General features: G+C 38.2%; 1 protein-coding gene across 1 annotated transcript; it reads left to right on the forward strand.

The window, feature by feature from the left end:
* The first annotated feature begins 1,506 nt into the window (after positions 1-1,506).
* Positions 1,507-24,840, forward strand: SCAND3 (SCAN domain containing 3). Its single transcript, XM_059075416.2, has 4 exons — positions 1,507-2,684; positions 16,910-17,057; positions 19,191-20,686; positions 22,701-24,840. Exons 1-4 carry the CDS (start codon positions 2,265-2,267, stop codon positions 24,615-24,617), a joined length of 3,981 nt encoding a protein of 1,326 aa, XP_058931399.1. The 5' UTR covers positions 1,507-2,264; the 3' UTR covers positions 24,618-24,840.
* Positions 24,841-25,166: the final 326 nt, after the last annotated feature.

Here is a 25,166-nt window from a genome sequence, read left to right on the forward strand (position 1 = left end):
CCATCCATTCAATGGAAGTAATATACTAAAAAGAATGGGATAGATGTAGGTACCCACATGTTGGTTTGGCAGTTTCTGGAGAGGATTTAATCTAAGTTTAAAACAAATGAACAAACCCCAGAAATTTGCTGAATTGTAATATATAGCATGAACTAGTTTTTGTAAGTCATAGTTTGTGAGTTTTATATACATTTTAAAATAGGTTAAGAAGCGGAACTGGGAATGAAGGAGCTTCTCACTTTTTGTCGTGTTCACTTTTGTGAGATATAGTCACTTTAGTAATTAAAAGTGAAAAATCTACAAAAATAAAATTAATGCCCTTCAGTAGAGGACTTAGAAGTCATGTTTACTCCATGCTGACTGCCTACTGTGCTCAGTATGGCGGTGATCACAGAATGCAAAAAATGAAAGATGTAGAAGATAGAATCCCTGACTGCAAAGGATTAACAGTTGGTTAGGGGGAAACCACAAAAGATAAGTGCAACATGTTAATAGTGGCTAGGAAAATGAATGGGGAGCTCCATCTCAGTCCTTTTGATGATCTGATGACTCGGGCACATAGACAAAAATTTTGTATACAATTTCACGGGGTTTAGCGACTCACTCAAGACCATTTACAGACCTCAAAGGTAAAATTTTTTGATTTAGAGATCTCTAAAAGAGACCTTCTGATCCTTCAAAGTCTCTTGAATCAGAAATGCCAAAATGTGAGTAATTAACAGGGACCAAAGTAGAAGCAGAGACAGAATGGGGAAAGGGAGCCATTCAGCAATTCAACAAACATTCCTCAGACATCTATTATTTATTGAGCGCTCTTTAAAAGGCCGTGAGGGCAGGCTGGGTGGGGAGGAGAAAGAGGAATTAAGGCTGGCACTTGCAATGATTCCTAGGCTTCTAGACCTCCAGCACAATCCGCCCGTGCCACAGCCTTTTTCTCTTGAAACAGCGTTTTCTCTTTGCTTATCTGCATCCACTCTTAGCACTGCCTGCTCCGTGCATCTTCGTATACCTTGCCTGGCAGAGCACAGTGCCTTGAAGGAGCCTGAGCCAGGTGGGAATTTCCTGGTTGCCCAACTGTAATGACTTGTTACACTATGAAAATACGTCCAGATTTTCCTTGTTAGGTTTCTGGGGCCAGTTTCACAGGATTGTTTACAGCATGGCTCACAGGAATAGCTACTCCTGTCGTTAGCGGGGGAAGCTCACTACATGGATCTTGATTTTTCCCATATATAAAATGGAAAGAAAGAACTAGATCTTACATTTCTTTTTTCGAGTCTGATTTACCGTAAATGGGAAAGGAGACAGTGGCCCAAATCTAACGAGAAAAGGCCGGTTGAAGCCTACAAATTCGCTGACTTGGCATTCGCTCAGGGATGCTCTTCTACGTCTGTTTTAGGACGCGGCGGTGAGTACTGCGGGTCTGAATGCAGCGACGGCTTATCACCATGACAAAAAAAACCCCCAAAACAAAAACCCAGAGTAGCCTCTACACTAGCGCTACTCACACCGTGAAACTCTTTTCACCCGGGAACTGGGTAACTCGGGAGTTAAGTCTCTGTACAGTTTACAGAGCACTTGCCTCCGGGTGTTCACCAACGTTACCACGACCACCGAGATGACTGCACCACCTGGAATCCTAGAGCGGACCGGAAGTGAGCGCAGCTCCCCCGGCCTGGCGGGAACGTGGGAGTAGCTGCGTCGGCCGGGAGTGTAGCCCGCGGCCCATTTCTCTGGCGTGGCGCGAGAGGGTCCGAGCTTCTCTGAAGGGAAGCGCAGGCTGAGGGAAGGTTGTGTCTGCGCGGCGACAATCGGGCCTCCTCCGCAGACGGCTAGCCGTGTGGCAGGAGCCCTTCGCTCTCTCCACGCGGGCCTGAGCCACAGGGAGCGCCGGTTTCGGAGAGACCTGTCTGTTTTCCTTGGTCGAGCTCGTATATCTAGGCTTTATTTAGGACCAGAGTCTCCTCAGTTTTCTGTCTCGCAAGTAACCTGCCGCTCAATCTGTGGTCCTGGAGCTTTAGTGCGTAGTTCTGTGCTCACAGTTTCCAGTCTTGTCAGAGAATGGCTTCACTTTCAATGGAATTGCTCGAGTAACTGCCCTGTTGTCACCTAAACAAAATTTTTTTTAGCTGCGTCTGTAATTTTTCTGTGTCAACAGGGTTTTCTTATAGCGAAAACTTTCCTGACCAAGAATTGAGTGGGACCTTCAAGTAAAATCTGCCTAGACCCTGTTGGAGCGAGCCTTTATCTAAGCTAAGCTAAGGATGGCGGCAGCCCCGAGGGCCTTCCCAGCCTTGGTTGGCCAGGCTTCAGAGGAGCAAGGGGAGATTATCAAAGTAAAGGTTAAAGAAGAAGACCCTATTTGGGATCAGGAATCCTGCCTGCAGAAGGATTTGTCTCATACCAGGGAACTCTCTCGTCAACGCTTCCGGCAGTTCTGCTATCAGGAGACTCCCGGACCCAGGGAAGCTCTGAGCCAACTCAGGGAACTTTGCCGTCGGTGGCTGAGCCCAGAGATACACACCAAGGAGCAGATCCTGGAATTGTTGGTGCTGGAGCAGCTCCTGACCATCCTGCCTGAGGAGCTCCAGGCTTGGGTGCGGGAGCATCATCCTGAGAGTGGAGAGGAGGTGGTGACTGTGCTGGAAGATTTGGAGAGGGAGCTTGATGAACCTAGACAGCAGGTGAGAAATTGGAGGGGCCATCTTCTGTGAAGAATTTGAGTGCGTGGGTCCAAGGTGGAGTAAGTGGGGTTAAACTTCACACTGACGGCTGCAAATTCTGGTCCTGGGCATTATTATTTGATCACTGGTGTAGACGACTAGATTCATGCTTCTGGGATAACAATTTTCATGTCAGTGATAGCTGATCCTAATAAGAAGATGGTTTAACCAAATGGGAAACCTTGGTCTATTGCTTGCAAATGGAAAATATTTCTTATTTAATGACTGTGACATTAAAGTAGCTATCTCTTCTTACGATCCCCGCTACTTTTACCATATATGAAAGCAAATCAGTGCAGGAATATAAGGAATACCTTCTAGGAGAGACAAATAGAAAAGTGGTCTAATTTAATGGAAATACCAGGAAATGGTGAATCATAAGATCTGGGTTCTATGATAGGCTCTGTCACTAATTAGCTGTATAATCTCGGGCACACACCTTCTCTGGACTTTGATGACTTCATCTGTACAATGAAGAGATTAATTGCATCATTTTCTAGATACTTTTCAGTACTTGCAGTTGTTGGTATGTGAGCCAGTATTCTGTCTTTTCCCATCACACTAGAGGTTATTTTTAAGAGAATATACTTGCTTTCTATGACTGTAATTTTAGAACATTATGGATATTGCCAAACACTTACATTTCTGTAATGTTACTATCTATACATTTATCTGAACTCTTTGTGAATATGAACGTTGTATGTATACAGTCTGATCTGTTAAAATATGTTTTTCTAGAATGCAAAATCTTTCATATGAGATTGGTAAATAGGGAAATAAGTCAATATAATGCTGAAATTGTGCCGGCTCATATATGAGTTTTCCCAGAAAGTTGATGTTTTGGGCCACCAAGTAAGAGCAGCTGAATGCAAAGTATATGACTATAGCTGAGTGCAGCAAGTTGTGAAGACATACAGTGCATAATGTCCATTCACCTCCACATCCTTCCTCTTGGCTCTCTTGGCCACAGTCTCTGTTTTGGAAGCCCTTATGTGCATAGTTCCCTCCCATTTTGGTGCATTTTTTGCTAAACTTTTTTGTATTCCAGAAAATGAGCAAGGAAGGGGGTTTGCAAGTGCCATAGAAGCATGCTGGTGATAAAATTTCTGCTAGTGAGCACAAAAGAAGAAAAGATTTAACAACTGAAGAAAAGCTCGAAATTATAAAATGTTTTGAAATAAATGAAAGAACATGTGACACTGGGTGTGCAACTGAAATAAGAGTCAACTTTATGAACAATTAGAGACAGTGCTGGGAAAATAAAGTCATCTAGCTGGAACAACTTCCATTGCTACAAAATTTATTGGAACAAGGCATAAGGAAATGGTAGAAATGGAAAATTTGTTTGGATTTTGTACCAAAGAAAGAAGCAATCGGGTAACCTTTCTCAAAATTAAAGAGAAGACGTTTGCAATACATGAAGATCTTAAGAAGAAAGTGGAAGATCCTGCAGAAGTGCCTTCATTTAGTGCAAATAGTGGCTGGTTTAGTAGTTTCAGGAACTGCTTCCCTGGTGGCGCAGTGGCTGAGAGTCCGCCTGCCGAGGCAGGGGCTGTGGGTTCGTGTCCCGGTCCGGGAAGGTCCCACATGCCGCGGAGCAACTAAGCCCGTGAGCCATGGCTGCTGGGCCTGCGCGTCCGGAGCCTGTGCTCCGCAACGGGAGAGGCCACAGCAGTGAGAGGCCCGATCTCTGGTGAAGCTGTGAGTGCAGAGAAGCTGCAAACACATTTCCCCGAGTGTTAAGAAATTTGATAAAGAAGGCTATAACCTGGATCAGATTTTTAATTTTGATGAAACTAGTCTCTATTGGAAGCAAATGGCCTCAAGGGCCTGTATCTTGAAGGAGGAATCATAAGATCTGGTGTTTAAGGCTACAAAAGGTCAACTGACTGTGATGCTGGGTGGGAATGCCAGTGGGAATTTAAAGCTAAAGCTTGTGTGATTTATCACTCTGCCAACCACAAGCTTTAAAAGGAATTGTAAAGACTAGCATCGGTGACTACTATAAATCTAGCAAGAGAGGCTGGATGACAGGGCAGGTATTTACTAATCGTCTAGGTGATGTTTTGTAGATGATTTTTTAAAATATTGCAAGAAGAACAATTTGTCTTTCAAAATTCTTATACTTCTCAGTAATACACCAAGCCATCCTCCAACAGTTGCTGAACTTTCTTCAGATATTAGAGTTCTCTTATCTCCTCATACAACTACTTTACTCCCTGATCAGGGTGTGATCACAGTCTTTAAAGCTTATTATTTAAGGATAACATTCAAGGTGTTTATTGGATCAACAGGGGGTGACAATGCACACACAGTTTTTGAATTCTGGAATTGCTAGAGCATTAAACCTGAAATTGATATTCTTGTAGAGGCCTGGAATGATGTCACAAAAGCCTGTTTGCATGGAGTGTGGTGTAAGATTCTCCCTGATTTAATTTATGATTCTAAAGGCTTTGAACCTCCCTCATATCAAAGCAAGCTGTATTGCTCTTGCAAAGGAGGTTGGATTTGAAGAAGTTGAGAGTGAAGACATTGAGGAACTGCTACACTCTCATGCAGAGGCTCTCTCTACACAAGAGTTACACAAGAGTTAGATGCTAAGGCTCAAATGGAAGCGTATAAGAGGATGATGCAGTTCAACAAGCTACCCCACAAGAGCATTTCACTTCTCAGTTATCTTCTGCTCTAAGTATGATAGAGAAGCAGTTGCAGTGGATAGAAGATAATGATGCAGAACACAGCAGGATTTTACTTCGTGGCATGAGGTCCTATTTGGAGCCATGTAAACTGCTTCTTTATGAAAGAAAATATTTAAGCAGCAAAAACTACATATCTTTTTATAAGCCATATCAAAGAAATAAAAACAAGATGATGAGCCAGAACCGTCATTATATTTTTTGTAATATCACTACATTTCTTGGAAAGTGTGCAAATGCTTGTCCATCTGAACTTCTGATGATGATATCCTCTACCCTTGCCTCACCCTTATCTTACACCTCTTTTTAACAAGATACCATCACCTTTCAAAGTAAAATCCTATACTTAATGTAGCATTTCTTTATTTAATGTCTTTTTGACTATACTTGTATTTTTATTGGAATTTCTGTAGTTTTATTAATGCTCTCCTGACAAAGTTGTGTAGAATTTAAATAGTCTACCCTACAACTTTATTTTCTCCATAAATTCTGTTTTGTTTTGTGTGTGTGTGTGTGTGTGTGTGTGTGTGTGTGTGTGTGTGTGTGTGTGTGTGGTACGCGGGCCTCTCACTGTTGTGGCCTCTCCCGTTGCGGAGCACAGGCTCCGGACGCACAGGCCCAGCGGCCATGGCTCACGGGCCCAGCCGCTCCGTGCGGCATGTGGGATCTTCCCGGACCGGGGCACGAACCCATGTCCCCTGCATCGGCAGGCGGATTCTCAATCACTGCGCCACCAGGGAAGCCCCAAATTCTGTTATTTTTTTGTGCAGTTTTGCAGAAAGCATGTTTCTTCATGAGTTCATATGATACTGCATAGATGCCTGTACAGGCAGTCTCTTATCTCTAGCCAGCACACCTTTTCTCTTTGTTTAAAATAAACAATATTATTTTTTTCCCTTAGGATGTACCTGTTACTTTAAAATTTTCCTCTTCTAGCTTTGTTGAAAAATGCAACCATTGGTAGGACTTGGTGTTTTGTCAATCCTGGGTAATGTTCAGGGTTATGCTCTGCTCATACTTGATAGTTTTTAATGTGATTCAGCGTTATAGAAATCTCCTAGTCTTATTGAATGTCAAGTTTGCATAAATGTTTCTCATTTTTCTTGTTTCTGTGTGATTTCTGAAGGGAGGGGGAAATGCCATTGTTGCAGAAACTTTTAGCTGCCAACCCAGTATCTATTGTACACTCCTTCTTTCTTCCTTAAAAAATGTTTGATTTTGTTCATGTTGGCTATGTACCTAACTAAATACTTTTCAGCTTTCCTTCTGCTAGAGTTAGCCATGCATCATAGTCTGGCCAGAGAGAAATAAGCATATTTTCTGGGAATTTCTGTAGAAGCTTTAATTTTTCTTATAAAATGGCACAGATGTGTTTAGTTCTGCCTTTTCCCACTTCCTGTCTTGAACGTGGATGTGATATCTGGAGCTGTGGTAGCCATCTTGTGACCATGACATGATGATAAGCATGAGGATGAATACCAATATGTTATGAATGGCAGAGCAGAAATATAAAGACAACTTGGGTCCCTTACAGAACTGTTAGGTATGTGAATCAATGCCAGCAACTGCCCTCCTCCGGATTTCTTAGCATATGACAAAAATAAACCACTATTTGTTTAAGCCACTATAAGTTAGGTGTTATAATTAATTGGGAAGTACATGCATTTCTAGTGAATACAGTCGTATTTACTCCACTATTTTATGACCAAAATTTCTTATTAGAAATCTTAAAAAATCAAATCTGGGAATCATATAGTGAAAGACAAATGACTTTCATAACCAGTTTGAAGTAATTTCAGCTTTGTAATTTGTTTTTGCCATCCAGAGGCACCCTTTACACTTTTGTGGTAAAGGCAGAGTGGAATTCCTCCTATTCCTTCCAAGACCAGGCCCACCTTCCTTGGACTAGTCCCTCTAATGGAAATGTAGAGGAATCAAGAGGCTAGACTGTGTGTGTGTGTCTATGTGTCTGTGTGTGCATGCTTGTGGGGGAGGAGGAGTCAGTGGCAAATGCATTCCAATGAGCCATATCTATATTTTGTTTCATATCTTAGTTGCTCTGGTTGTGCTTATACCAACTTTACAGAATTGATATGATTGTTTAATTATAAACAGGTTACCCTGTCTCCCAGATGGCTTATATCTTTCACTCCAGGACCTTCTTTCCCCCAGTTATGGAAAGATTTGGGCAAACTGAAACGCATGCTATTATTATCATACAAAGCATTCTACATAAGATATCTTACTCTTAAGTCAGAGAAGGGGAAAAACTTACCAAAGGGAAATGGCTCAACCATTTTATGAATTTTGTTTTAAAAGAGAATTGGTTTCTTCTTTTTTTTTTTTTTTTTTTTTTTGTGCAGTACGCTGGCCTCTCACTGTTGTGGCCTCTCCCGTTGCGGAGCACAGGCTCCGGACGCATAGGCTCAGCGGCCATGGCTCACGGGCCCATCCGCTCCGCGACATGTGGGATCTTCCCGGACAGGGGCACGAACCTGTGTCCCCTGCATCGGCAGGCGGACTCTCAACCACTGCACCACCAGGGAAGCCCGAGAATTGGTTTCTTATATACTTTGAGCAGTCTAAGAAGAGGGAGTAAATTTATAACATGGTGTCCAGCCTGGGGGAAACAGCATAACATATAAATTCCTTAAATCCCACCATGACGTTATAATACATCTTGGCTTTCATTCATATATCATTGACTATTTCCTTTTGGAATATTCTGGTTTATGTACACTTTGGGTTCAATATCCATAGACATTTTCAAGCCATCCAGCAGAATACTGACATCCACTGACACCTTTTACTTTACTTTATTTGAGAATCTTGTTCTGCTTGGTGAATATGAATTATTAGAGTTCATAGTTCTGACAGTATTTGTTCTCTATTACTGTAGAATTGATCTGTAGAATTGGGGGTAAGAAAAAGAGCAACATTGTTGTCATTAAATCTAAACTAGTAATGGGGCTTCCCTGGTGGCACAGTGGTTGAGAGTCCGCCTGCCCATGCAGGGGACACAGGTTCGTGCCCCGGTGCGGGAAGATCCCACATGCCGCAGAGCAGCTGGGCCGGTGAGCCATGGCCGCTGAGCCTGCGTGTCCGGAGCCCGTGCTCCGCAACGGGAGAAGTCCAAGTACCACAAAAAAAAAATAATAATTAAAAAAAATAAACTAGTCATGGCTTAATGTTAAGTGGATCAGGAAAGTTTTCTCCCATGTTTTTTATGTTTTTAATCCTAATCACTATGCACACCAAAATCATTTCAGAAACTTCATTATTCAGCTGAGGATAATTTTGAGAGATTGGAAACAAAATAATTTCCATGGACATTGCTGGTGAATCTAAAATTATCTGTAATCTACTGTACATTTTGAAGCATAACATTTTCACTAGCAGACACCTGAATACTGGCATGGCCTTTGTTTTTCTTTTCTTTTTAATTTTTGAAAAAAAAATCATAACAGCATTTAGCATAGGAAAAGATGGGATGTCACTAATACACAAGTTAATACCTATATTAACTTTCCTAATCCAGCAAAAATTAGTTAATTCTATGTGTTATTGTCAATTATAGGTTAACCCTTGGTTCTTTAACCTAGTATTTCTTTTCAGTGTATGCAAATGGCGAATTAGCCAATCAGCTTAAATAAATCAGGACATGGAAGTGAACAGTATATTATGGCAATTTGGGTTGTGTCACAACTTCATTCAGGACTTTTGTGATTTCGCTTGATCAATGAATAACATTTCTAAGGCAGTATTAAGAATTTATATGTGCATTATAATTGACTTTTGTACTCATTTCATGGCAGTGTCCTTTTCTATAGTATCATTATGGATAAAAAGCTTTTAAAAAAACATGCTTGGTTTGGTTTAATTTGTCATAATTGTTTTCCATTGCTTAATTTATCACTGCTTGGCATTGAAAATAACACTAGCTCAGACATCAGTGAAAGCATCACTTTCCTAAAATCTTCCAGACTTATTTATTTTCCCCATGCTAGATCCAGACAAACTACATACAAAAAGCTCATATCCGAATGTATAAAGTACTACAAATCAATAAGAAAAAACCGAGATACCCCAACAGAAAAATTAAGAAAAGACTTGAACATGTACTTTGCAAAAAAAGGATAATCAATTAGCCAATAAAAATCAAAACAATTACTCAATCTTAGTGATCAGAAAAATGCAAATTAAAACAACACGTGGTAACTGCTTTATTAAATTAAAAGTGCTGACATGACCAAATTTGGGTAAGGATGTTGAGCTACTAGAATGCCTATGTACTACTGATAGGAGTAAATTGTTATGACCACTTTGGAAATATCTACCATGTAATAACCATGCTCCATGATCCAGCAAACCTACTACAAGGTATATATCTAACAGAAGCACATTCAAAGACATGTAAAATAATATTCATAGCAGCATTATTATAACTGCCAAGAACTCTAAACAAAAATGCCCATTAAAAGTGTAATGGATGAATATATATGGTATATTTGTACAATTGAATACTATACAACAATGAAAATAAATGAACAAGTACTACATTCAACAGTGTGAATGAACTTCACAAACATAATGTTGAACAAAAGAAACCAGACACAAATAAATACATATTATGATTCTGTTTATATAAAGTTCAAAATGCGAAATGAATCTGTGGTAATAGATGTCAGAGTAGTAGTTTGGGAGAAGAGGGTGGGGCAAAAGTAGCTTTCTGAGATGCTGTTAATGTTCTGGTTTTTTTTGTTTTTTGGTTGGTTTTTTGTGGTACGCGGGCCTCTCACTGTTGTGGCCTCTCCCGTTGCGGAGCACAGGCTCTGGACGCGCAGGCTCAGCAGTCATGGCTCACGGGCCCAGCCGCTCCGCGGCACGTGGGATCTTCCCGGACCGGGGCACGAACCCGTGTTCCCTGCATCGGCAAGCGGATTCTCAACCACTGCGCCACCAGGGAAGCCCAATGTTCTGTTTTTTGACATGAATAGTTCACTTTGTGATGTCATCGAGCTCTGCACTTATCAATTATGCACTTTTTTCTAAGTTTATAATACTTCAATAAAAATTGTATTAAGAAAAAAATTTCTTTCTCATTTGATATCTCTTGAATGATAGGCTAGGGTGCTTGATTACATGCACATCTTTAGATTCATATGTCATGTGAGTGAGAAATTATTTTTGTAAAGCCAAGGCCCAATGAGAGAAATTTTTCAGATTAACCAAGTTCATAAATGCCCACCAGAGGATAATCTTAAGTTTTTACTTGGATTTTGCAAGTTAGATGAAGAGGTGGGCAATTAATGCTAAGTGTATTGCCAAGCATGGGTTGATTAGGTTTACATGCGAGGGTCTAATATATTGATTGACCAAATTGTTTTATTTGAAACAAGAAAACAAGAATATCAGGCAGGGCAAACTATTGAAATGTTCTGTTTGAGTGCAGTATGACTTCTACCAGTCTGTTTGCAAGAGAGCAGTCTTGGCTGGAATGTGAAGTGGCCAGGCCACTTCCACTGTAAGTGGCACACTTAAAGAATTGGAATCAGGTGCCATACTCAGAGCCTCCAATTGAAGAGTTATTTGTGTTCTGTTCACTTTAAGGTATACTATTGATAAATAAGTATAAATCAGAATTCTGGTTCTCAGGAGGTAACAGCCCTTTTTTTTTTTTGTAACTTTTGTTCTTGCTCAGTTTTAGAATTAACCATGGAGATGTGATTAATCCCAGAGGCTGTTGTTCTCTTAAGAGAGCTTTGGGAGGTTATTGGCTGTTGAATACTTATTTTCATTAATGAATCTATTTTCATTAGATTTCACAGTGGTGGAGATGTGGAATAGAATCTACCTAACGTGTCTTATTCCCAGTTTACCTGTTGCTTAAATGACTAACAAAGATGCATGTGTAGAAGTGAGTAGAAGGTCTACAAGTCAATGAAAGCTCTCCTAAACTAGAATAGTATAACACACTGTAACACAACTTTTATTACTTTCTTTTTTTCTTTTGGTGAATGGCACTGATGCTTTAGACTTAATCTGGAAAGTTACAGGCAGAGACACTGTTTCAGTGTAAAAACTATAGTAAGTTGATAACACAAATACAGTGTTACAATGATTGAAATGCCAGACGGGAGCAATCTATATTACTGCTAAGAAACTGCCAAACAGCCATTAGCCACCTTCCTGGATTATTACAAGATTCCCCTATTGTTCACTGACTATCATTTATAGCTTTAGCACCATCAGATATTAGACTGTAACACAGTCCAGGAAGACATACCTGTTGAATGGTGTGACAACTGAATTTACAGATTCATATTTTACAAAGATTTAGTAAATTAACTTACACAAAGCCTGAAGGAAGGATAACATTAGAGCTTTAAATAGGTCCTTACTTCTGGTTTCCCAAGAAAATGAAACCTAATCAAATACCAGCATAATAAACAGTGTCACATGGATAAATTGGAGGTAAACATGCTTTTTTCCTGTTTTTTGGGTTTTTTTGCCATGCCATGCAGCATCTTAGTTCCCTGGCCAGGGATTGAACCCAGGCCCCTGCAGTGAAAGCGCCAAGTTCTAACCACTGGGCCACCAGGGATCTCCCAAACATGCTTTTATATTGAAGACAGTGTTTATTCAAAGTCAGTGGCAAAAACTTCTGAATATTCCTGCCAGATAACCTATTTGTGGTCATTGATGTCCTCTTCTATTCAGCATTTTCCTTATTTAACCATACCATTAGTAAAATATGATTCTGTCTTAGTTTGTTCAGGCTGCTATAACAAAATACCACAGACTGGATGGCTTATAAACAAGTAAAAGCAATGGTTCTGGAGGCTGGAAGTCCGAGATCAGGGTGCCAGTATGGTTGGATGAGGGCCCTCTTCTGGGTTGCACATTGGCAACCTCACATGGCAGAAGGTGGTTAAGGAGCTCTGTGCTATCTCTTTGATAAAGGACTAATCCCATTCATGGGGGCTCTACCTTCATGCTCTAATCACATCCCAAAGGCCTTACCTCTTAAAACCATTACTTTGGGTGTCAGGGTGCCAACGTGTGAATTTGCGGGGGTGGGGGCACAGACTTTCAGACCATAGCAGAGTCCAAGAGCCATCACCCGCCAATGATAAGTAACATAAAGAAGTAAGCAAGCAGAACCCAGGGAAGCTGAGGAACACAACCAACCAGCCAATGTCCATAGAAGTGAATTCTAAGGGGATTACCTTAATAGGTAATAACAATGAGATATTACTATATTATAGGTTCCTCTATAGCCAGGGAAGATATCTGTGTTGCTGAGAACCCAAAACCTGAAAACAATAGAAAATGAATTTCTATCAACTGTGTTAGGAGAAAACAAAACTAATTGCTTACTTTTGAAAAGGATTAAAGCACTGAACTGTATTCATATGTGTAAATAAGCGTGAAAGAATCGGTAGGAAGGGCTTCCCTGGTGGCGCAGTGGTTGAGAGTCTGCCTGCCGATGCAGGAGACACGGGTTTGTGCCCCGGTCCGGGAAGATCCCACATGTCGCGGAGCGGCTGGGCCCGTGAGCCATGGCCGCTGAGCCTATGCGTCCGGAGCCTGTGCTCCGCAACGGGTCCGCAACGGGAGAGGCCACAACAGTGAGGGGCCCGATTACCGGAAAAAAAAAAAAAAAGAAAAAAGAAAAAGGTAGGAAAAACGAGTAAAGAAGAGAGGAATAGTCTCATTAGATACTAACATACCATAAAGCCTCTTTAGGTAAAATTGTGGTACTGACACATGAATAGCTGGATCAATGAAGCAATAGAAAGTATGAAAGTGGACTGGAGCACATATGAAAACTGAGTACACAATATATGTGCCATCTCAAATCGCAGTGGGGAAAATGGTTTTAAGTAAATGGTCTTGGGACAAAGAGATAGCCATTTCAAAAAGAAACACATGAAACCCATACCTCATACCATATTCCGGAACCAGAATAAACTTTAAATGTGTCAGAGATCAATATATAAAATTTTAAACATCCAGGAACTAGGAGAAAACAAGAATGACTTCTTAAAATAATCTGAATGTATAGAATTACTCAAAATCTAGAAGTAATATCAAAAACCTTTTTTTCTACGTGAAACATTTTTTTTTAAATGAAGGACAAAAAAACCCCACAAGCAAGTCAATATAATAAATTAGTGAAAATATTTGCAAAATATTTCATAGGTGTAAGTGAATCTCCTTAACAGAAATGCAATAAAAATGATCACGAGACATGAGCAGTTTTTTTTTTACAAACAAATAAACAAATGGCTATGAGAAGATGCTCAACTTCAATCATAAAAAGAGCAAATCAAAACTATACGAAGGTGCCATTTGTCACCTATCAGACTGGCAAAAATTCAAAACCTTGGCAACACAATCTGTTGGCCTGACTGGGGAAACAGTTCCTCTCACATGTTGCTGGTAGAAGTGCAAAATGGTACCATCCCTATGGAGGGGTTTTTGGCACCATCTAACACATTTACGCATTTACCATTTGACCCGGCAATACTGCTTCTGGGAATTTACTTGGAAAATACAATACAAGTAAGAAACAACATAGACACAGTTTTTCATTGCAGCATTATTTGTAAAAGCGAAATATTGTAAACAACCTAAATGCCCATTCATATAAGGGTGATTGAATAAACTATGGTGCATCAATATAATGGTACTATGTACACAAAAAAAAGCATGAGCAAGATATCTATGAACTGGTATGAAATGACTTCCAGATAATATTTTTATATTAAGTGAAAAAAAGGAGGTGTAAACTACTATACAGTATGAAAAAATAAGTATACACACATTTGCATTTAATTTGTATGTATATTAAATATACACAAATATATACATGCAGACATGTGTGTATATATGTATGTATAATGTTTTTACTTATTTTTGCAAAAAAAAAACCAGAGGGTAAAGCATCAACAACAAAAAATGGTTTCTTATGGGAGTGGGGGAGAGTAGAATGCAGGCTATGTGAATATGAGCAAGACTTCCCTGGATACATATTTCGTTTTTTTTTATATCACATAAATGTTTTCAGTATTTAAAAAACAATACTAAATTCAAAATGATAAAAACAGAAACAAATGAACTCAACAATGTATCAAATTAACATAGTAATACAGAGGAAAATAATAATTCAGGTGGCTTGACCACAGTACTCTGACCATATACTTTTTGCGGGATACTGTCTATGGGCCTGTAAAGCTGCAAAGATATATTGAACTTTACTTAGTAGATTTGTTGTTGGAAGTGTTCTACAACACAAAGCATGGTGATTCTGAAACTCTTTTGTATTATTGTAGTTTAGAGCCAAATGAGTAAATATATATACATTGTTATGAACTGCTTTTTTTTAACTGTGGGAGAAGGAAGATATTAATATGGAAGATGGAAAGGTGAGGAAAATTCTATAGGTATTGAAGTTGAGTTGAATTCATGTTATTTTATAAAATATATTTACCAGCTTTATCCTTGAAAGGGCCTAGAGGAGATGACACCTATTAAAAATGAGCCTACTACTACTCAATCTTTGCTACTAAACATTGTTGTCCTCTAAAATGAATCAAAATTTCTTGGGAAAAAAAAGTTGAACTAGATCTGGGACAGGGAGAATGCAATGTGATCCTTGTATTGTTTATTCTAGAAAGCTTGGATGTGCCAAAACCCAAACGAAAACAAAACAAAAACTAGTGGGGTCATGTCAAAAGGTTGCAGGAGCTAGATCAAGCGGGTTCCCACTGGCCAAATTTGAGACAGTTTGAGCATCAAAGTGAGTGAGAATGGAATGATTATAAAATAAGTCTATAGTGATACTCAGAAAGAGAGACAGACACCAAAGTAGGATGGACAGAAAGCTCTTTACAGAAAATTGCTAGCTCTTAAATGTAGAAGGAATTATAAAAGTAGGAAATGACCATTTTGCAACCTCCAGTATAAAAATTGGTTCAAGCAGAAATCAATAAATATTAAAACCATTGGGGAATAAGATATTTGCATAGTTCCAAATTATTACCAATTATTATTTATTATAGTTGGAAAAAGCGTATTTTTGAATGGATAGATCTGGTAGTTACCACCTTAACTAAGTAATCAAATTTAGCGTTATCTACAATAAAATAACTTGACATCTTAATGTAACCTGTGATGTGACACAGTAAGTACACATTACTTACATAGTATTCTTCCAAAAATGTTCTTTCCCTGCCGCCACGCAGTCATGCGGAGGCTGAGGCTCGGGTGCCTTCAAGATTCGGCTCCATCCGTAACCCACCTCCTTGGCCGAGGAAGGCATTGCTGCTGGAGGTGTAATGGACGTTAATCCTGCTCTGCAAGAAAAAATGATCAAATTAAAAATACTGGGCTCTTGTTCCTCAAAAAAGAAAGAAAGAAAGAAAAAAAAGTTTAACCAGAATCTACTTGTGAAGAAACAATCAGACAAGTCCCTAATGTGTGATATTCTATAAGACAAGTAGCCCTGACTTTTCAAAATTTAATGTCATTAAAAAGTCAGGAAAAAAAAAGTCAGGAAATGATTTTAGATTAAAAGAAGCAAGAGAGACATAATAACCAAAAACAATGTATAAATATTGAATGGATCATGGACTTAAAAAAAGCAAACATAAAATGCAGGTGACCCTTGAACACCTATGGGGGTGAGGGTTTAGGGGCATCGACTTTCTGCACAGTTGAAAATAGTCCTCCCTATACATGGTTTTTCCATATCCGTCTCTGCATATGCGGATTTAACCAACCAGGGATCGTGTAGTATTTACTGTAGTAGTTACTATTGAAAAAAATCCTCCTATAGATAGTCGCCCAAGGTTCAAACCAATGTTGTTCAAGGGTTAACTGTATGTATGGGGACAATTGGGTAAATTTAATTATAAACCGAGTACTAGATCATTAGTGTAAGGAAAAGATAAATGTTTTCTTTTCACCCAACAGTTATCCACTTTGATTGGCTTTTTTTTTTCTCCCATCCATAACACACTGGGCTAATGTTTTCCACATTTGGTCTAAAACAACTATCAGACTTCTTCCTGGGTTTAACAGCAGTTAGTTCCTATTAGATAATTTGCATACCCCCCAAATACTTACTTTTAATTGCTCACACTGAAACTCATTTACAATTTTCTTCTGGTTAGGAGGAAAATTAGGAAAGATTCCTTTAATGTGCTTCCATTGTTATTCCCCAAAACAGAAACCACAAGGATGCATATCAACTTCTGTTCAATGCAGACAGTTTCTGTTGTATGGCTCTGGCTTTATTCGTCCCAGCATTTTTTATTTCTCTCCTTATTCTATCTTGCACTCCTCTTAAGAATTCAATGAAGATTTTTTTTCTTCTTATATCCATTCTATTTCAGTAGAAGAATGTTTTGAGGTTTAGCTATGGTTTGTGCAGTGATGTGATTAATATTATATTAGTTTCCAAATGTACCTGTTTATCCCCAGGTCCCACAGGGCACATATGGGCAGGAAGTTCCTATGGAAGAAATGACTCTTCTAGATACTGCAAAGGCATCCTTAGGTACCCATCTCCAGACTATAGAGGACGGAATGGAATGTGAATCTCCAGAGCCACATGCACTTCAAGATAATGGTGAGGATAATTTAGTCTTTGGAAAGAGGATGAGATTTGGGAGGAGGGAAGGGTCCATTCATGGAAAGCTTATCAAATTTTATTCCATTGCAGCTTCTAGTGAAGATGGCTGAAGGAAAGGTCAACGAATGTAGTGGGATGCTATTAAAGAAGTTGAATTAAGTAGTCATGTGATAATGTAAAAGATAGTTGAACACAAGATTTTTAATGGATATTTTGCAATGGAATTAAGTACCTATGGATAGATAAATCAGAGATGCCTCTGTATGTAAATGCTGATCACTTGTCTATGTAGACATGGGTCCCATTTCTGTAGCCTCTGCCCCCAATTCTTGTTACATATGACTGTTTAAGACTTGGAAATACTACCTCGAAATTCTACTGAAGAAAATGGAATTTCTGAAGTCTGTGTCCACTAGAGATCTAAGGACTATTAACAGTGTAACGCGTGGTGGAGGCAGCCGCACAGGCTGGCCTAGTTGTGGAGTAGCTGTCTTTTCCCAAAGGCTTAAGTATAATTGATATAATTTTCTTCTTTTCTTTTCTTATAACCCTAGCAACTCCTTATTCTCTGCTTATCCTAGACCTACTAACATTGATTGTACTAATTTCTGAAGCTCATATTCTCAGATTGTACATATTCTGAAGCTCTGGTTCTCATTTACATTGCCCTGTATTTCTTTCCTCCCCCCAGTTTATCCTTGTTTACCTTCCGTTATGTTCATGGCTCCATAGCATGATGCAAAATGTATGAGTGTGGAAAAAAATACTATCTACGTAATGGTCTTTTCAGTCACATTTTGAAATGCCACTTATCATGAGTGTTGTCATCCTCATTATAAAGTTAACAAATTTTTATCCAACACTTTTTTTTTTGTGGCCACTCCCAAGGCTTGGCTTGCAGGATCTTAGTTCCCCGACCAGGGGTTGAACCTGGACCACACAGCAATGAAACCACCTGAGTGCTAATCACTGGACCACCAGGGAATTCCCTATCTGACACTTTTCTATGTAGTGATGTGTTAGATAATGGAAAAGATGCGGGAGGAAAAAGTGACCCCTGCTTCTTTAGAAACTTACAATCTTGTTAGTTCTACATATGAAACAGTTAAAGAAGAAAGTGCTACAGTGCTAGTTTGTGTTATGAATAAATTATGTCCTCAAGAAAGGAGAACTCACTGTAAGCTTAAATCAAATGATCAAAGAAGTCTTGTTGGAACCATTGAGACTTAAGTGAGGCCAAAACACACAGTAACATATTAATTTGAAGTTTTGGAAGTTATGAACATTTGAGAATGATTTAAATTTACCAATTCAATATTTGTTATGCAGATTGGTAGTATAAACAATGTTGACTTGAGAGAAAGTATTTTTTCCAAGCAGCTGTAAGACTTTAGAGGTGATATGCTAATTCCAAATTATCCTTTTTGATTTTTTCAAAATAGTTTCCTTAAGACTAGCCAAATTTGATTTATTCTGTGTTTCTGATATTATGAATATTCTAAACATTTATTTTAATATGCTATATTAAGTCAGAGCTTTTTTACTACTTCAGATTCATCTGCTACTCTTTCTTTATTAAAATCAGTAATAAGATGATTGGTATTGGGTTTATAGTTTCACAAGCACTGAAAGAGAGCTCATGCAAATATATGATGTTGAAACTTCAGCCCCAAATGTTGCTATAACAGCTAACCTGACTGAATAAAACAAAATGTGGTATAGTCTGGGGCTTTAAAAATATCTATGACTGTATTTCTGAGACTTCTCTAGCTAAAAAAAATGTTCTTGTGTAATTAATAAATAAATGAAAAAATAATAACATCAATTTGCTCCCTGTTTTACATAAAACAGTGCTTTACTTTAAGTCTAACTCTGGATACTGCTCTGGAAAGTCACATCCTGGCTTTCTACTCTTTACTATATCAGAACTCTTTGTTGCTGGGTAGAGTTCTTCATTTACCCTCTCTATTCCTCCAAAGGTAGACTCCCTAACCAAAATTGTATTCCGCCTCTTGTGTGTCCATAGCATCTACTTGTACTCCCAGCTCTCTCTAGTCGCTACTTGAGCAATATACATATTTTAAATTATATTCCCGAATAGTCTAACTGATTTTTTTCTTTATATTTTAGGGTCATTTTTGTGGCTTTCCATGATGTCTCAAACCATGGGTGATGATAACTTTAGTAGCTTAGATACTAATGAAGCAGAAATCGAACCAGAAAGCATGAGAGAAAAGTTCTTCAGAAGTTTAGCAGTGTTACTGGAAAACAAGAGTAATAATACCAAGATATTTTCTAAAGCAAAGTACTGTCAATTAATAAGGGAAGTGAAAGAGGCTAAGGCCAAGGCAAAAAAAGAATCAGTTGACTACCGTCGCTTGGCTAGATTTGATGTGATCCTGGTACAAGGACATGAGAAGCTGATTGAGGCTATAAATGGGGAAACAGGTAAAGTACGGTATTATTTACACAGTGAGGATTTATTTGACATACTGCATGATACACATCTCAGCATTGGACATGGTGGACGTACCCGCATGGAAAAAGAGTTACAAGCAAAATACAAGAACATCACAAAAGAAGTTATAATGCTATACTTGACACTCTGCAAACCATGCCAACAGAAAAATTCAAAACTCAAGAAAGTTCTAACATCTAAGCCAATTAAGGAAGTTAACTCAAGATGCCAAGTAGATCTTATAGACATGCAGTTGAATCCTGATGGAGAGTATAAATTTATTATGCATTATCAAGACCTTCGTACAAAGTTGAGTTTTTTGCGGTCATTAAAATCTAAAGGGCCTAAAGAGGTTGCACATGCCCTTTTAGATATTTTTACAATTATTGGAGCACCCAGTGTTCTACAGTCTGACAATGGGAGGGAATTTTCAAGCCAGATTGTCAGTGAACTTAGTTATATTTGGCCAGAACTGAAAATTGTCCATGGGAAACCTCAACCCTACCAAAGTCTAAATTCTATAAATCAAACTAATGAGGATATCCAAAATCGGATTATCTCCTGGATGCAAACTAACAATTCATCACACTGGGCTGAATTTTTGTGGTTTATTCAGATGACCCAAAATCAACCCTATCACAGAGGCATACAACAAACTCCATGTGAGGGTACATTTAGCTCTGAAGCTAAACTGGGCTTGTCTCATTCTCAGCTAACTGAAGAACTTATTGCCAGCCTGAACACAGAAAATGAATTGGAACAGGCCGACAAGGAATTAGAAAATACTCTAAGAGCCCAGTATGAAGAAAATATTGAGACTGGAACAGATAGTAGTGATATTGAAGACAATCTTTCTATTACTCCTAAGATAGCCCAAAAAACTCCTCCTGAAAGCAGACTGAACTTTTTATCTTGTGTAGTTTGTGAAAAAGAATGCACAGATGTTAATAGTTGTGTATCATGTGATAGAAACATCCATGCAATCTGTGGAGTGCCCTCTCAACATGAGACTGATGGTTATCACCATAGAATAACTTGTAGTCTTTGCTATGAGACCACTACAATGAAAAGGAAACATGATGAGATTCCAAGAAGTTTGACTGTTCAACCCTCCAAAATGTTAAAGCCATCAGGGACACCATTTTCATCAGACAAAGTAGGAGACTGGGTAAGAGTTTGAGTGTCTGCTATAGATCAAAGCAGGGGAAGAGCCTCATACTTTACTGTGACCATGATCAGTGAGAAATTTTTGACATGGCATACTAAAGCACAATTATGGCCATCTTGGATATATTTTCTCCAAAGAAAGGCCAATTACATTTAATGTTCTCCCTCCACTCCTTTTTTCAAGTTGGAAGTTATAACCTTGGATGCTACTTTGTTTATTGTTCTGGGGTGAAGAACAGTAGTATCTCTTACTTATTTCTGATGTCAGGCATTTCTTAGCGGAATGAGAAAGCTAGGATCCAGGGGATAAATGGTATTCATCATGGTATGTTTCTATAGAAGGATAAATTTGGGGACAGATGAATTTAATGTTACTTTGTTTTAATTATATGTGAGTTTGGGTAGAGAGGTAAGCTAAGAAAGGGCATCTCAGGTCAAGTGAAGAAATATTTAGGAAGGGCAGGGGATGATAAATTTGGTTGGGAGATATGGATTTGTGTTGGGAAAGAGTTTGGTTTTCTGATTTAAATGCAGAGTGTGAAATAAGACCAATGAGATTTTCAATCAGTAGGTGTTATAAAGTAGAGCTAATATGTGTTCAGGTAAGTGTTTTGAAATGTGAAGGTTACACATGATTTGGGCCAGTGGTACTCAGAGTTTGTTCTTCAGACCAGTGCTGGTCTGCAGACTGTTTATACTAGTCCATAATTAGGTAAGTACACAAATTGAGAGTATTTGGAAAGTTACAACAATTTGACATTGCTGCAATACCCAAGCATGTGATTAAAGAACTCATCTTTTCAAATAGAATATTCAATTTGGGTGTTAAACTCTTAAGGTGAGTCACATGTGGTATCTGTACATTAGTCAAGCACAATAGGTTCACATTAAAATGTGTGATATGCTATGATTAGTTTGTCAGCTGTAACCCAAAAGTGTATAATACTCTGAGAAAATGTAAGCATTTATTTATCTTTATAACTTAATTTAAAAATCATTTTATATTTTTAATCAAGCCTAGTTTGGGGTTTTATTTAATTTTTTTAAAGTATAGTTGATTTACAATATCATGTTAGTTTCAGGTATACAGAACAGTGATTCAGTTTTATATATATATTCTTTTTTCAGATTCTTTTCCCTTATAGGTTATTACAAAATATTGAGTATAGTTCCCTGTGCTACACAGTAGGACCTTGCTGGTTATCTATTTTATATATAGTAATGTATATATATTAATCCCAACCTCCTAATTTATCCCTCCCCTCCTCTTTCACTTAGTTTGATAATCTCTAGGTCCATCCATGTTGCTGCAAATGGCATTATTTCATTTTTTATGGCTGAGTAATATTCCAGTGTGTGTGTGTGTGTGTGTGTGTGTGTGTGTGTGTGTGTGTGTGTGTGTATACATATATACCACATCTTCTTTATACATTCATCTTTTTTTTTTTTCCCTTGTATGCGGGCTTCTCACTGCTGTGACCTCTCCTGCTGCAGACTGCAGGCCCTGGACGCGCAGGCCCAGCGGCCATGGCTCACTGGCCCGGCCGCTCTGTGGCATGTGGGATCTTCCTGCACCGGGGCACGAACCTGTGTCCCCTGCATCGGCAGGCGGACTCCCAACCACTGCGCCACCAGGGAAGCCCTATCCCTTCATCTTTTGATGGACGTTTAGGTTGCTTCCATATCTTGGCTATTGTAAACAGTGCTGCAATGGACAGTGGAGTGCATATATCTTTTTGAATTAGAGTTTTCTCTGGATATATGCCCAGAAGTGGGATTGCAGAATCATATGTTATTTTTAGTTTTTTGAGGAACCTCTATACTGTTCTCCATAGTGGCTGTACCAATTTACATTCCTACCAACAGTGTAGGAGAATTCCTTTTTCTCCATACTTCTCCAGCATTTATTATTTGTAGGCTTTTTGATGATGCGAGCCTAGTTTTTGATTTCTAGTTTAACATTATTAAAGACAAAAGTAAAATTTGTATTACTTATTTTTAATTCTGATTTGCAGATGGAAAAACAAGCTTCAATGGACTTTTTTGTCAAGAAAAGACATACCTTTTCTGAATATGGCAGTAGTAGTAAAAGAATTGGTAACAATGGAAGTCATCCTGAGGAAGTGAAAACCAAAAGAGTTCATACTAGCTTTACTCGGAAGTATGATCCCTCATATATTGAATTTGGTTTTGTAGCTGTAATTGATGGTGAAGTGCTGAAACCACAGTGTATTATTTGTGGAGATGTACTGGCTAATGAAGCAATGAAACCATCGAAACTTAAGCGGCATCTATATTCAAAACATAAAGAAATAAGTTCACAGCCAAAAGAATTCTTTGAAAGAAAGAGTAATGAATTGAAAAGCCAACCAAAGCAGGTGTTCAATGTTTCTCACATAAACATTAGTGCTTTGCGGGCTTCTTATAAAGTAGCACTTCCGGTTGCTAAGTCTAAAACACCGTACACAATTGCCGAGACACTAGTGAAGGACTGCATCAAAGAAGTTTGCTTAGAAATGTTGGGTGAATCTGCAGCAAAGAAGGTAGCTCAAGTACCACTTTCCAATGACACCATAGCGCGACGTATTCAGGAACTGGCTAATGATATGGAAGACCAACTCATAGAACAAATAAAACTAGCCAAATATTTTTCACTGCAACTTGATGAATGCAGAGATATCGCTAACATGATAATTCTTTTAGTGTATGTGAGGTTTGAACATGATGATGATATAAAGGAAGAATTCTTTTTTTCAGCCTCTTTACCAACAAACACAACTAGCTCAGAACTGTATGAAGCTGTGAAGAATTACGTTGTCAACAAATGTGGTTTGGAATTTAAGTTTTGTGTAGGAGTGTGTTCTGATGGTGCAGCTTCAATGACAGGAAAACATTCTGAAGTGGTTACCCAGATTAAAGAACTTGCACCAGAATGTAAAATAACACATTGCTTCATTCATCGAGAAAGTCTTGCTATGAAAAAAATATCACCTGAACTAAATAGTGTGCTTACTGACATAGTAAAAATTGTGAATTATGTAAAATCTAATGCGTTAAATTCAAGATTATTCTCTTTATTATGTGATAATATGGAAGCTGATCATAAGCAACTGTTATTGCATGCTGAGATACGGTGGTTATCACGGGGAAAAGTTCTATCAAGAATGTTTGAAATACGAAATGAACTCTTAGTATTTCTGCAGAGCAAGAAACCAGTTTGGTCCCAACTTTTCAAAGATGTGAGTTGGACAGCCAAACTTGCTTATTTATCTGATATCTTCAGTATTTTTAATGATCTTAATGTTTGCATGCAAGGAAAGAATGCAACATGTTTTTCAACGGCAGATAAGATTGAAGGACAAAAACAAAAGTTAGAAGCTTGGAAAAAAAGAGTTTCTACAGATTGTTATGACATGTTCCATAACTTAACAACAGTTATCAGTGAAGTAGGTAATGATCTTGATATTGCATATCTGCGAAAAATTGTCAATGAACATCTTACAAATTTGTTAGATTGTTTTGAATTCTATTTTCCATCAAAAGAAGATCCACGCATAGGAAATTCATGGATACAAAATCCATTTCTTTCATCAAAAGATTATTTAAATTTAACTATAACCCTACAGGATAAGTTGTTGAAGCTGGCTACTGATGAAGGATTGAAAATGAATTTTGAAAATACAGCATCACTTGCTTCATTTTGGATAAAAGTTAAAAATGAATATCCTGAGCTTGCTGAGATTGCTTTAAAATCTCTTCTTCTGTTCCCTTCAACATACCTCTGTGAGACTGGGTTCTCTACATTAAGTGTTATTAAAACAAAACATAGAAACAGTTTAAATATACATTATCCCCTGAGAGTAGCGTTGTCATCAATCCAACCTAGATTAGACAAATTAACAAGCAAGAAGCAAGCTCACTTATCACATTAAATTTTTTAAATACTGATTTATAAGGTTTTAATTCAAAGTATACATATAGGCATTATGGAAGTGTGAAAAGTTATGATTAAATTGGCAATTCTCTATATAAATTGCCTGTATGTAAACAAAAGAGTACAGTTTTTATAGTTCTCTTATTTTCCCCATTATATTTGTTATATTTATTAAGGTATAATTCTAAATCTGTTCATTCTAATAAAAAAATTTGTCTTGTATTTTGTATGTCTTTTCATTCTTGCATTTTATTAGGATATTAAGATGGTAGGATGACTTCAGGAGGGGAATAATTTCTTTGAAATGACAGACTTCATCAGTGAAAGGAAGTGAATTCAAGGGGTGGAATTAGAATTTGAATGCAAGAGAGAGGGTCAGTAAGATGTTAAGTTTGTTAAACTGATCCTGGGTGGTTTGGTTGGAAGTTGATAATAAGTTTGTTTTGTTGGTGCATGTTCAGATGCAGTGTTTAAGTGGGTAAGGTGGGGGAAAACCATCAATGCTTATAAAAGCTCAAATGGGAAACAACCCAAATGTCCGTTCACA

Source organism: Kogia breviceps, chromosome 10, assembly GCF_026419965.1.
Source record: "Kogia breviceps isolate mKogBre1 chromosome 10, mKogBre1 haplotype 1, whole genome shotgun sequence".
Taxonomy (NCBI): Eukaryota; Metazoa; Chordata; class Mammalia; order Artiodactyla; family Physeteridae; genus Kogia; species Kogia breviceps.